The 15,117-nt window shown below is 34.9% G+C and overlaps 1 protein-coding gene across 7 annotated transcripts in view; it reads right to left on the bottom strand.

The window, feature by feature from the left end:
- The window catches only part of NIPBL (NIPBL cohesin loading factor), a 154,507-nt gene that overhangs the window by 68,585 nt on the left and 70,805 nt on the right, over positions 1-15,117 (bottom strand). For 5 of the 7 annotated variants that reach the window (XM_074533099.1, XM_074533100.1, XM_014268313.3 and 2 more), the window contains 4 exons: positions 14,437-14,588; positions 13,247-13,407; positions 10,400-10,493; positions 397-1,029 (listed from right to left, as the gene is read on the bottom strand). In XM_074533099.1, coding sequence (XP_074389200.1) covers positions 397-1,029; positions 10,400-10,493; positions 13,247-13,407; positions 14,437-14,588 — 1,040 coding nt within the window. The remainder of the gene's footprint in view (positions 1-396; positions 1,030-10,399; positions 10,494-13,246; positions 13,408-14,436; positions 14,589-15,117) is intronic. The other 2 variants (XM_014268316.3, XM_074533101.1) reach the window with 1 other exon arrangement.

Below are 15,117 nucleotides of genomic sequence, written 5' to 3'. Positions count from 1 at the left end.
TTAATAATACAACTGTCAAAACTTACTATAAATTTTGATTTATGGTACTGCTGGGATTTTAGAAACTATAAACAACATTAACTGTACTTCATTCAGTCTCATGGTTAAAAGTAAGAATATTTGAGAAGAATTTTGAAACATAAGAATTTCACTTTCCATCCATTAAGACCCCAAATAAAGAATATCAGATATTCAAAGTATGCATATATGAAAGATTACAGTTCATTGTTGGAAGGGAATGGAGATGAATGTTGTAGAAGAACCTACACTGCGTAAACAGAATTGAATTATGTGACAATGACAGGAAGTTTTTTATATATATATATATGGGGTTTATATGCATATATATATATTTATATAATATATAGTGTATATACACACACACAATCCTTTTACCTTTATCTTGCACTTCTTTTGAAAATCGCTCCCTTTCAATAGCTGATTCACGTTCTATCCGCTCAATTTCAGCCAATGCATCCAATTCTACTTCATCATATGACGTTATAGCTCCTTGTTGCGAAACCTGTTGCTGTGTCTGTACCACAGGAGTTTGAGGTTGTTTTGCAGCAACTGAAGTGTTCTGTTGTAAAACAGGCACTTGTTGTGCCTGAAGGAAAGCTGTCTGTTCGTGCTGCGGCAAACACTGAGCAGCGTTTAGTGGGCGGTTAACATCCTGTGGAGTAACGGGTGTTTTAGAAGTCTGTCCTGGGTACTGCACATTAAAAGGAATATCACCCTCTGACACACTGCTGTTTTCCAAACCAGAAAGCATATCATCCTGCTGGTCCATATCCGAAGATCTTACACGAGACAGTCTTAATGTAAGCTTAGTGGAGTCCTTGGAAGGAGAGCTAATGATATCATACATTGCAGCTTTTTCAGTCTGGTCTTTTTCATCCTTGCCTAACTTCATTTTCTTTTGTTTCTTTTGCTTTCTTTCTGGAGAATCTAACAATATGTCTGGGGGAACATCTCTAGGTGATGAATAAGGTGGAGGCTGAGATTGTTGGATTAAAGGTTGTCTTGATCCTAGAATAATAATTCAGAAAAACTGAACAGTTATGTTGTTTCATGTTTATATAAAAACACACTAAATATAACCTGCATACTTTTAATGTGTATCTCTACATATAACTGTGTTCACAAAAGGTCTAAATAAGATTGGTAGGAAGCACATCATTGCTAGATCAAGATGCAATCTAGATAGTTGCAGTGTATTTTCTAGGAATTTTAGCTATCCACTGCAAGTAGAGAAGGGATCATCTCAGAGAAGATGGAAAAAAAAAAACCCACCACCAAAAAAGAATAAATAAAAATAGTACCTAAAGTTCAGAATATCAGCTATTAGGAAATGATCAACAAAAGCAAGTTGACGGCAGAAAAAAGGAAAGATCAAAAAGATTCTTATTAAGGTCCAGTGATGAAGATTTAATCATCAGTATATAGGCACAAGACATTTCAGCCACACATTTTTGATTTAAAAAACCCTCCAAACAAAACCAAAACATACACAATCTCCTTAATTCTGACAGTTATTTTAATTTTTTAGAATTTTCTTTATTTTTTTAAAAATTTTATATTAGGTAAATTTATTCCAACCTCCCCTACTCATTACTATCTAGGAAACACTAATTATCTAAAGGTATCTTTGTACCATTTCCTGCCTTATCTCCCTTTCTTTTTTGTTTAATGTATGAATTTTTGCTTCTGTATGAATTTTTGCTTCTTTCCCCAGGATTTGAGGATACCTACAGAAATTTTAAAGAGGACACTTCTAATTAAATAATTTCTCCAATCAATTACATTTGAAGTTCTAATTCCTCTAATGAATCAGCTTCCTGTAACTGTTAGCCTAGAAAAAGAAGTCTGAAAAACAGAGAAGCTTTTCAACCTGTCCCAATTATAATTTTGAGCTATAGTTTTGGCTTAGAAGGGAATACTGTGCAAAGTGGGGAAGACACACAGACTCCTCTTCTTAAAGCAACCATTCAGATTCCATTCATCCATTGGGAAATACTGATCTTCAGAAACTTCAGTGACTGATATTAATATTAGTCATTCTGGTCAGCACTTCTAACAAGAAGAAAAAATTAAGTGGAATCCAGGTCTTGCGTGCTTCATTCAAGAAACACCACTAAAGAAGAAAGCAGCTTTATTCAGCAGCTTAAACTTCTACCCAAAATTTTTGAAAGTGTTAAAAATCATTAAACAATGTACCAAACCGTAGGTGAAAAAATGGAATGGTTATTTTTGTTGAAGCTTCAATTTACATGAAACATGTGCTTTTACTGATGGCCTCTTTGCACAGACTGCTATGCTTTAGTCTCCCTAGACCATTCTGTGAAAGTGCCACAACTTCTGTATGCAGCGAGCAGGGTACCACATGGCTTATCTTAAGGGTTTGTCTTAACCCTTCTTGGCCCTCAGCAACAAATCCATATTCTGTCAATAACACCCACAAAGTTGGGAAGCTCTGTTTTGACTCATCCCAATTTTCAAAACAGTTCTATTACTCTACTTCCCTTTCTCAAATCAGATACCACACCCAACCACCAGTACCAAAGTTCTCACTACACCCTAAGAAGATTTCTCCCTTGTTTTTCAACAGATTCCTATTCTTGTTATGCTCCTCCCCACAACTACCATTTCTTTAGGTAATTTGAAATATTGAATGTAATGTGTAGCAGGAATCCTTAGCTACTAATTTCTTTTATGGTAATGACTACCACTCAGGAAGCTGCAGGATATTTCTACAAATAGTAGAGGCAACTCAGAACTTTTCAATGAGATATTACAGACATCTAATCTTGATTTCTCCCTTAAATGAATAATTTTGAAGTTGCAACAATGGAACACTTACTATTTTTCATAGTTACACATCTAAACACAGGGGACAGACTTTATTCTCTCTTGTCCTAACTTTCTAGATAAATATGACAATATCTGATTTGGCATTACTTGGCATTTCTCATGTTGAAAAGTAAGACTGCAGCAACGGATAAAGTAGCTCTTTTTATCTTTGAATAGACTTGAGGAGGCCAGAAGGATTTCACTGCATTCCATTGAACAGTCTTAGAATCCAGTAAATGAAGAAACCAAAGTAAAGTTTTGCCTCTCCTAGGCAGCACTACGAATAAGTATTTGAAAATATCTTCCTCCTAAAGGAAATTCTTGCAACGCTTTGATTGTAAGGCCTATAAGCTGCATTTTAAAACAACATGTTCCAGCAATAACTTCACATATTTCTGAGATGTTTAATGATGGTTAAGCCTCTGACAACAACAAGGCTCAGAAGCTACAATGCCTATGTATGGAGGTGAAAAAAACCGAAAAATATGAAGCATTCTAGAACAGTTTCACCCTACCACAAACCTTAGCAGTTTTGAACAGATATCACACAATGGACACACAGCACATTCTGAGACTTCAGCAGGACCAAGGCAGTGATTGCTCCCCTGTACTCAGCACTGGTGAAGACACATCTGGAATGGTTCGATCAGTTCTGGACCCCTCACTACAAGAAAGACACCGAGGTGCTGGAGCATGACCAGAGAGGGGGAAGACAGCTGGAGCACAAGTCCAGCAAGGAGTGGCTGAGGGATCTGGGGGTCTTTATCCTAGAGAAAAGGAGGTTCAGGGAGACTTTATCACTCTCTACAACCACCTGAAAGGATGTTGTGGCCAGGTGGAGGATCAGTCTATTTTCCCAGGCAACTAGAAGAAAAAGCCTCAAACTGCACTAGAGGAGATTCAGGCTGGACATCAGGAAGAATTTCTTCACTGAAAGGATGGGTAGACATTGGAATGGGTTGACCAGGGAGGTGGGCAGTCACCATTTCTGGAGGTGTTCAAGAAATGACTGGACATTGCACGGGGTGCTAGGGTTTAGTTGACAGACGATGGTTTTTCTTTGAAGGTTGGAACAGATCATCTTGGACATCTTTTCAACCTCAATAATTCTATGAAAACTATAGCCATTATACAGAGAGAGTTTTGTCTATTAATGGTGGAGTCAGTCTGGAGTATTTCCTATGGGAGAAGTCTTGGGCCATTATATGTCTAAGAATAAGGATCTTTACCAAGAATAGACAACAGAAAAAAAAGCGCCAAAACTTACATAATACACAGACAGTTACAATGATTTTGCTAAACCAGTTGAGATTCCAAGATTGACAAGGTTTGACAATTCATTGACAATCATTTTTACAAAATGCTGTCAATGAAGTAAATAATACATAAATCTTCAGAAACTATCTTTTGGAAACAACCAAATTTCTTATTTTAGAATAAAGAAATATTTAGACAATTTTTGAGTCTAAATCTAGGGCTGGGCAGTAATTCAGGAGAAAAATAAATCTTCTTTCTGTAGCTGATTTTCCACAGATAGTATCATTAAAAGAACTTTGTGCATGCTCTCTTTATATAGCGGGCAAGTTAAAAGGAGGTTCTCCCCTGATTCAGGAAGGTCACTGTACTGTTACTAACCTGCAAATATTAAGAGTCAACCAGATAACACCAAATATAGCTGAGAAGCATCATAGGAAATGAGGTCTCTACAGACAACAAACACAACCATCAACAATACCTCTCTAGTCTTTCAGCAACAGTCATTCTGACCACCCATTATAAACCTAGGGCTGGTTCTCTACATTTCTTAGCTCTTCTATTGGTTCCCAGTAGTAGATGGCACTAAGCATGGAAGAAGTTTTATTAACTGCTGTAGCAATTTGCAAACAATTTTTTCTGTGATTCTTGAACCATATCTTCTCAAATCCTATATAATGCAATCAACTGTGAAAATAATTAAATTGCATTGACAGAGACTTAGTCATCTTTAAAATGTGAAGTTTTGAATTCACTTCTGGTTTGCTCACCCTAGCTCTACTTGCTCATTGTGTATCACTAGCTTGGACAGCAAACAAAGAAACTTCTGTCCAGGAGACTGCACATTTCACTGACATCTCCAACTTATGGTTTTTTCTGTACTTCCTAATCACACCACAATACTCACAACTTGTTTAAGTTTTCATGATACCTCCTCTGATGATCTCTAAGCCTCTTCACATCACTTGCCTTTCAAAGATGATGCAGCAAAGCCACACCACTGATCACACTCTCTTCTGTTGTGATCCACATGGTTTAAAAGCATTTACTAAGGTTATCAGGAAGTTAGAACTCACATGCTTTTCAGTATTAAAAAATTATTATCTTTCTACTTGTACAATAAGAAGTTCCAAAGGGTCCCATGAAACAGTACCTCATTATTCCTTTAACTCCATTGTAAGCAAAGGTTCTCAGATGTTGACAAAAGCCTTTCAACCATCCTACATCCTGTTTCGCTAAAGTGTCATTCTCTAAGCATGAAAGCTGGAAAAACTTCTAGAGAACAAATGAAGACTAATATTTAAGATTTGGTTCGTAGCACATTGGAGAAAAACTTCAAGAATGTTCAAGCGCTTTTTGAAATCCATAGGAAAGTGATCTTCTACACTCCTAACATGATTTAAATAGGTACCAAATTGGTGTATAAACCAAAACACAATATTCCAGACATTTTACTGGAAAAGCCTTTGAGAAGAGAGGCTTTAAGAAATGTTTATGTGCTGCATGTGAATTAAGATTTTACATATGAGTAATTACACTGTAAACAAGTTCCTGAGGGCAGAAGTTGGGGAAGTGAGGAGAAGTATTCACATTGTCACAATGATACATGTCTGTTGGAAAACCTAGGAATTTTGTGATTATATAACCTAAGGAACACACTATTGCCAACAGATTTCAAGAGACTGCAGTTAAAATGTGCAAATGAAGCGTGTCTTTTTTTTTCTTTTTATCCTTACTTACTTAATGATCTCACTTACCACCTTCACATAAAATAGGAGTTTTCATAAAAATTCATCATAAAAAATTTCACACAAATTCACCCTGAAACTCTGGCTAAAGCAGTCTCAAAATTGGTAATAATCACTTTGAGAATTTGTGCCTCCAGTGGACTCAAAAAGAGAAGAACAATCCCTTCAAAAAGATGGCAAAGGCCATCATGGGTAGGCACCCAGAGTATAACACACAGTCAGTATGATTTAACTACACATGAGAACAATTCTTCTGTAAGAACTGAGATAATGAAGAAATGGTATTCCAAAGGAATTTGTTAAGAATAAGTATGATCAAATCTTGAAGAGATTTAAGTGCCATATCTGGACTCTAGCATGGCTTTCTATATAGCTTCTCATAATAGCTTCACTAACAAGCTGAAGAGTGTTAATCTACTGTAATCTAGACAAAAATTTGTTGATTATTGTAAACCCTGTTGTGAAGCTATGTTCAAACAAATTTAATTTTTTAAATAAAAATTAGTGAGTATAGGTAAACAAGTGCAGCTTTCCAGAGCAGTGTCATAACAATAATGGTTTAAAATATTTGTCATTAATATCTTCTCACGTAAAAGAATTAGAAACTATTTTATTAATCTAAATATCATTACTGCTTTTAACTTTTTAAGAGGCCAACCCCTGCTTTTAAAAATAGAATCAAAAGCTTTCTTGACTAATTTGAATAACTTTCTGAAACAAAACAAATTGTGACAAGAAGCACAAACTTCTTTTTTATCTGTGAATTGCAAACCTTCATAAGAGGAAGATAGAAAAGCTCTATAGAAATACAGTAGTATGCTTAAAACAACTTGCAGCATAAATCTAAGCTATCAGCAAAGAGCAGCTATACTCCCATATACAACAGTAGTATCACACAAAGTAGTCTTCAGTACTTTCCTGACAATTCATGCAAATCTTCAAATAGAGATGTATCTGTGACTTAGGACAGTAGAACATGAAGACATATGCAGACCAATTAAAAGTCAGTTAAAAACATCAAAGACAACTGGAAGCTCAGAAATGATGATTTATGTAAAGGTAAAGAAACTGTGCTGTTCAGTTGGTAGATTAGATTAGTGAAAGACATGATAATGTTCTTTGATATGCAAATGTCTGATGTAAAAAAAAAGGACGCGTTCTGTTTTTCTTTGCCCATTGGAAAGAAGTAATGGAGCATCATGACTAACTGCAACAAAAATTATTCAGGTTAAGCCTTAAGAGCTTTCTGACACTAAGAATTTGAATAACTTCTATGGCAAAGCCAAGGAAACTCTATTACTGACATTTTAAAATATATGGAAGTTACTGAGAGTAGTATTGCTACAGCTCAGCCAACACGAGTGTAAAAAGATGGCAAGACCTCAAATCCTTTCCTACAGCTTTTTCTAAAATCCTAGAATCTTCCCCTGGAAAGTTTACTAGAGGAATTTTGCATTAGATACAAAGAAAATGCTACTTATTTTGATTAGCAGACAACAATGACACTTATTTTCAAAGAGCATAACTTAATTTAAAATTCAAACCTAAAGGGATAGCATATAAGAGACAAAGAACATACATTTGAGAAGTTTTTAGGGACAGATTGTATTCACTTTCCATATCCTCTTCCAATAGTTTTCAGAGAAGAGTCCCACCACTCTACCCAGAGTTTGAAATGCCTCATGAAAAACTCAAGCTTTGGCTGCTCTACCTGAGAATGGGAGTATTCAGAGCCTCCCTGCATAAAAAAATTTAGACTTGAAGGAAGAAACAGGAATGAATGTTTATTTTGGTACGATAAAAAAACCAAAAAACTTGAATAAAGTTCTTCTGCCATTCTTTTGAAGGAGAGAAAGGAAAGTGGCATTTTTTCTTCACAAGTAGCATTGAAGAGAGAGTACTGAAGTCTACACTATAGATTTGAGAAGATCCCTAATTCTTCTTATCTATTCTATATTCAGAGATCAAATGTAGTGCAATCTGACTGGTGAAATTCCATAAAGTCCTAAGAAAAGAGATGGGATTTTTCCAAATTATTCAGAAAATAATCGAATATTCATTAACAATTTCTAGAAGGAATACAACATATTTGTGAAAAAGAGTGCAAAATTACATAATTTTGTAAGAGTTGTTGCTAGTCCTTACAGATGTTTTCCTAAGGATTTAGACAACAGTGTGGAAACAGGACTGGAAATTATACGAACACACCTCTTCGTAAAGCAGCGGACTAAAAACATTATGGAAGCCTTTCCTTTATCCAACTCTTTAGAGATTTCCTCAAGAAAAAATTAAGAATTAAAATAAAATGTGAGGTTGCATAGCAGTAGGAAAGTAGAGCAAATGGATAAAATATTCAGATAAGTAATCAATCTTCAGTAATGGAATCCAGGGGATATTTCATGAGGTCAACAAGAGGAAAACACTCCATGATACTCCATACTCTATTCACAGAATGAGTTCTTAAAAAGTCATCCACTGGCAAGATGACAAATTGAAAAGGGAGGCATTATGATGTTTCCATAGCTAAAACTAAAAAAATTTTGGATTAAACTTCAGCTGCTCTTGTACCTTTAGTGAAGCAGAAGTGAACAAAGACAGTGAAATTTTACTCCACTGACTAAATTAACAACCACCCAAACCACAAAAGTAAGTCCTGTCATCTCTCACATACTGGCCTATGCTGCAAACAAAACTTCTCCCTCATTTAGATTCTGTCACATAGACAGCTACATTCAGTGTGAAGGTAATTCAAGACTGTGCAATCATGGTCTCCATTTCTCCAGAAGTCTTGTAACCTTTGGTAAATGTCTCAAACCTCTATGTTCTATAAGAAAGCTCTGGCATTATAACAACCTTCCTGAAATCTCCCTCTGATTATGATTAGTTACACCTTTTGCCATTCTTCTTGTCCTTCCAGACAAATGGTAAGTATTTTGTACATTTTTCTTTATCAAGGTTTGTGACCTGCTAACCAAACTTTCAGGGACTAATAAGAGAGCAACAAAAAGCTCAGCATAAATACTTTTATTCATCCCAACTTTCACTACAAATCATAGGCCAAAAATTTCCTGTAGAGGATCCCATGTTCTTAATAACACTGAAATTATTTACAACTCTTCCATGCATTTCTAAAATACTAGATGGAGCACCAAGAATTGTTTCTCTCAATCAGGGATCATAAATGTCTTAATGATGACAAAATGTCAACACCATTAGAAGCAGTATTTGAGTTGTGCAATTTATCAAAGGCAAAAGTAAAGTCAACATAGAGATAAATCAGAAAGATCTTGCAGTTTAAATGCTAATGCTGAAACATTACAATCTGAACTATACAATCAGTCTGTTTTCAGAAATAGTCTGAAAAACTATCCCTTCAAAACTGGGTTCTGAGACAGCCAATTGAAACAGCAGCAACTTAAACAAAAAAAAATCAAATATTGTCTGACTGAGTGGTAATCACATATATGAGTGGGCTAACTTAGATCCACAACCTTGTCAAACCTACAAACTTGACAAAGAATGAAAAATCACCACATTTACACGAGTCTTATGGGAAGTCCTTTAGAACAAGACGTCCAGAAATACTGAAGCTCCTGGCATACACATACTTCTCACTTGCCACCTGAACCACAGGATAATTCAGTTAGGAAGGGACCTCAGGAGATGTTTAGTTCATCCTCATGCTCAAAGCAGGGTAAGGCAGGGACACATTATGTCAGGCTTTATCCAACCTGACTCTGAAAACCCCCAAGGACAGAAAATTCACAGATTCTATGGGCATCCTTTTCCACTACTTGACTGTCCTGATAGTGAAAAAGTTTTTCCTTAGACCTAGTTAGAACCCTTATTTAAATTTAAGTTCATTGTATTTCATCCTTCTTCCAAAGCAATGAAAAGACTGATTCAGATCTCCCTGATAATCTCCTGGCAACCTCTTTCAATTACTGCCCTGTAAATGTACAATCACTGAAAAAGAAAATTAACAAGAATATGTCCCAACTCCTACCTTACCAAGTGGATTTTAGTATAAAGAATTATTTTTTTCTGTTTCCTCTCAACTGACAGACAGTTCACCCTAAATCTCTCCACAGCCAAGGTTTTCAGCCTTCATTTATGCTATGTGTATTGAGTTAATTTATTTTTATATTTTTAGTATTTCATTATTGTAATTAAGACAAGTGCTGCATATTAAAACACTTTTGAGCTGGTTAAGGCTTCAATACTCGTAATGCTGCCTTTAAAACTTTTCTTATGTAAAGCAACTGAATTCTTATAAAGGATTTAATTCTCAGATTGGAAAGGATTTTAAATCCTTCTGTCCTCCATGAATGTGAGCTTTATTTTGAAGGATGATTGGTTAATTGTCAGACCATCAGAAATTTCTTCTAGATCAGGGCTCAAAATAATTTTGCACCAAAAACATAATGCCATAGTCTGTAGTACTAGTTAAATACAAAACTCAGGAGGAAAAACTGAATTCTTTGAATTCTCTAATTTCTCTGTTCTTTAAAACTGGGAAATATAAATTGACATGACTGCTAGACTACCTTTAAGGGCTCCATCACTTCCAGCTGGAGAGCAGACTGACTGTGGTGATCTCAAGGAAAAAGACGCAGCATTCCTTATTGAAGGATCGCCATCCTAAAGTGAGAATGATAAAAAAAGTTAACATATGAACATAAAGATCTGTTAAAATAAAAACTGAAATAAGTACATAAATTGATACAATGGATTGGGCCAAAAAGCACACAAGAAATACTAGAAAAAGAGTCACTTCCATGAAAATCTTTGTAATTCAGACTGCTATTAGACTATAATATAAGCAATGCTCCAATCAGACATAAAAGGAATATATACCTAGACACACACACACACAAAATCTTTATGTATGTATTCTAGCTAGACAAGAACTTGTGGGTTTACACTAGGATTCCATTTAGAATTTTTTGTTGCAAGTATGAGCACATGCATGACCTATATACAATACCATTTGAAAGAAATAGAGTATAAAATGTAGATTTTTAAAACTCTAGTTTTTACATAATCTACCCTTTAAAAATTAATCTTAATCTTAAAAGATTATCTAGAACGCTATCTGGCTCTTATAGTTTAACAATGTAACACTTGTATCTGTATCCTCAGCAGAGGGAAGCCAGGACTGAACAGAATCTCTACCAGTCCCATCACAGCAGCTGGGTTAGTCTCATGTAAAACACAGCTGGAGTGATTTTAGCTTGTAAGAGTTAAACAGGAAAGCACTCAATGGCAAAATGAAGCACTTCCCCAACCTGCTCCAAAGCAATGAATAATTTCTGACAAACTTCTTCATAATATAATACTAATTGCAATGTAATTATGTCCATGCCCTATTTTTAGCAATGTAAATGAGTAGCTTTTGCCCCCACACTATCCTTATGTAAAAATGTGAAACGCACTACTCCAATCTCCATTCAGAGTTTCACAGGGGGTTTTCCAATGCTTTTGTGGAGCCCTCTGCTGGTCACAACTACTCATTCACGCAGCGTCCTAACTAAACTTCAACTATAGAATGGTTATTTCCCACTTCAACTACTGTTTTTTATACAGCATCTATGAGAATGGTTGGGGCAAAGAAAAGCTAGCAAATTCTGTATCTATGAAGAGAAAATTTCTATAATTACAAACAAATTCTAATAATTTTATTCTTCCAAAAGGTACAGCAATATAAATAAACAAATTCTCCAAAGAAGTTCTACAGTTATTTCATGTTTCCTAATCAAATTGGTTACTTTAGCAGTTAACATTCTAATGTAGCTCTTCTTGAGATATCTCTACACAGGCAATTTTTTCACATAGCCATTTCTTTCCTTTATTTTTTTAATCTGAATCATCTGTGAGATAAATACTTTTTAACCTTTTGACCAATATTAACCCAAATAACAGAATAAAAGGTTTAATTGTAATTATGTTTTTACATGTCTGTTTAAAGAAATCAGCATCCAGTAGTGAGATAGAAAACAAAATTGGTATTTCAAGGAGATAGCAGCCTGCACAGATGGACAATCACACTCTGACGATGGCCAAACAGCCAAATTCCATGTGTGCAGCCACAGACTAGACTGTGCCTTCTGAAGGGGTAGATGGCACTGCTAAAAAGGAGAGAGTTTGAAGTTTACGGACTTAAGGTGATTACAGCCCCAAGAACACAAATCCATAAGAAATCAGATTTCATCAGTTTTACCACCTATGGGCACTTAGCACAGAACTATATTAGATTCTTTTCATTCACAGTGCAATAAACCTGAACTTACACTGTTGTGTTAATTACAAATATTTTTTGCAAGAGCGCTTTTTTTTTTATTTTTTGCAAAAAGAGTTGTTGCCTTCTGAGGAAATTCTCATGGGCAAAGGAGTTTCATATTCAGACCACCACAATAAAGTGAATTCCGTATCAAAAATATATGATGCTATTTGAAGTGAAACTGAACTGATATCCTAGTGAGTTAGTCATTTAGCTACTGCACTAAAATTATGAAACTGATTTTTTTTTCCCTAACTTTGACTTTTCTTTGACTTGTGATAAATCTCAGAAACACACCTATATTGAAAATTAACAATTGTCAAAAGGCAAAGACAACTTCTTCTAAATTAATTAAACAGAATGAGCAGGTATATGACATTTTGGGTAGAAATGTCATTCCTACCACAGCTGACAAATTTTCAGAAACGTGCATTTACACTTGCTCAGTTTGGAGCTTCAACAAATGATGAATTATATTCTAGGAAAGCGCCCAAGTTTACCAAAAATCACCCTTAAATTGAGTGAATGTGTAGTGACACATTAAGGGTGCATTAAGGGGATACTTGCTGATTTTGTATTTCAGAGAAACATGATGTATTAAAGCAATTATGCTTTATGTTTTGTATATGAAGCAAAACATTTATGTAAGCACTATGTTTTAAAGCCACAAAATCCTAAAATGAATAAAAATAATTTAAGTTCTTGAGTTTTATGATTCTTAAAATACTCATTCACAAAGGTCTTCTCCAAAGTACAGAAGACCGCAACATTATTATTCATACAGAGATGCAAAAAGCTATAATTACAAATAAAGCACAGGCAACAGATATGCACCATTAAAAAGTGCACAAATTGATAAAAATGCTAGTTTACATCACTTACTACTTTCTATGTCTAGCATTTCTCCAATTAGACCAGCCAATGAGGATGTATTATGTTTTCATAATCTGTGAATTTTCAAATGAGTCTACACATCTGAAATTGAAATTTATCTTCAATGGTTTTATTCCTCAACAGCATCATAAAATATCTGACTTCTAAGGTAGTTAAACACATACTTGCTTTATCATAGTAAATATCTGCTTTATCATAATAAATTGATTAGGTTACATACATCACTACTGAGTCTGTGCACCATCTGTAGGTAGTCTTCATTTGAGCCATGTCTAGAATTATCAGCATGATGATTAGCTGAATTTCCAGGCAACTGACTTGAAACTTTATTTTCATGGAGATTCCTCATCCCAGCTGTGACAATGGGACTGGATACGGAAGCTGGAATACAAAAAAATTAACTCTATAGATACAGTCACGCAGTCATGAACTTAAAAAGATTCAGAGAAAACACCCAAACAGTGGATATTAAAACGTTGGATGCAAGAGATCTGGAATCAGAACAAGAATCCAACTTGCTACAAGTATCTTGATTAAAAACACATTATCTAAGAATTTTCAAAAGGATTTAAAATATTAATTCCATGTACAAATTAGCCAAATTTTTCTCCATATCTATTCTAATTAGAGTAAGTATCTTCCTTACTGATGACAGAAAATTTTGTTTACTTCTATGTAACTTGAATTCACTACCTTAGGAACGTACAAGGTATTCATGAGACATATAACATTATATATAAAACAGCTATATATATATTCTAAGCACAATGTTAAACTTTATGAAAAAAATATTTAAAAGAATCCAGTAGAATTCTACTTACCAACAAAAAAAACGCCCCAAAGACCTTAATACTGGTCATGTGTTCAGGATTGTTTTCAGACAAGGGAAGAACAAAAAACCATCTGTTCTGAAGGTCATCTTTGCCAGTTACTGCACACCTTGAGCATAATTCTGGCCAACTTAGAATTAATCTAACACTAAAAAGGGCAAGTAGGCTAGAAAATCTCCAAAGTTAACTTTAGGTAATCTAAAGTTAAGAAAACTTAACTTTTCATTACAGAAATGGGATTTTCCCTAGTACACGTAAGTGATGCTCACGGCTAACAAATACGGGTTTTGGGTAGTTCAGATTATATTCATAGTCACATATACAGGGCAACAGTGCAAATTTGACACAAATAGGGGAGCGTTGCTACATTAACGTGCTTTATTTTTTCTTCTTCTGTTTAATTTTTTTTTAATTAAGTAGATACCACCATTTTTTCCTGCAAAAAAAAATCAAAGCTTAAAATATACCAGCCTCAAAAATTTGCCTTACGCATGTGATTCCTTCAAAGAAATTAGAAATCCATGAAATGTGCACATGAAAGTATTGAACAAGGTGAATAAACTAAACATCACAGACTTACCTTGCTGCATTTGAGGATGAGCTGTGTAACTTGGAGGATGTGAATATGGCATATATCCTGCAGGGCTTTGAGGAGCATATGGACTAGGCACTGGACTGTTCTGTTGTGCCAAAAATCTGTTACCAGAGCTTGTCTGTGGTGGCACAAACCGACTAAAAAGAAAAAAAATTGCAAAAAACTTTTTAAAATTTGGAATAGCAACTATAGCCAAATTCATTATTTCTTTTGGAAATTATACCTTCGGAAGATGAAAATTTCTTTAAGATTAAAAAAAGCCTCCAACACAATTGAGAACTTCCTTCAAAAGGAGTATTTTGAGCTATCTATACTTTCCTAATGGCCCATGTTACTGAAGAGTCAGAAGATAATAAATAGAAAGCTTTCATAAGACCTCCATCTAGGGAAGGGAAGCAATGACTCAAGTATGTATGGAAATCAGATCTGCAATTTCCTAAAGTTAATCTCAGAAGTTTGAACGAAAGCAACAGCAAAAGTTTTAATCAACCTGGTCATTAGGATTAACAAGGAGCCATTTACTCTTTATTTACTTTTCAGTAAGGTTCCAAATAACTCCATCTAACAGAGCTACACTGTCAAGATAAAGGAATGTTGTAGGCAAGTCCACTGAACACAACTTTCTCTTTCACTGGCTTTCTTAGACTCATTTTACTGATAAGAAGC

The sequence above is a fragment of the Zonotrichia albicollis genome, chromosome Z, assembly GCF_047830755.1.
Source record: "Zonotrichia albicollis isolate bZonAlb1 chromosome Z, bZonAlb1.hap1, whole genome shotgun sequence".
NCBI classification, from domain to species: domain Eukaryota; kingdom Metazoa; phylum Chordata; class Aves; order Passeriformes; family Passerellidae; genus Zonotrichia; species Zonotrichia albicollis.
This window is presented reverse-complemented; position numbering and strand designations above follow the sequence as displayed.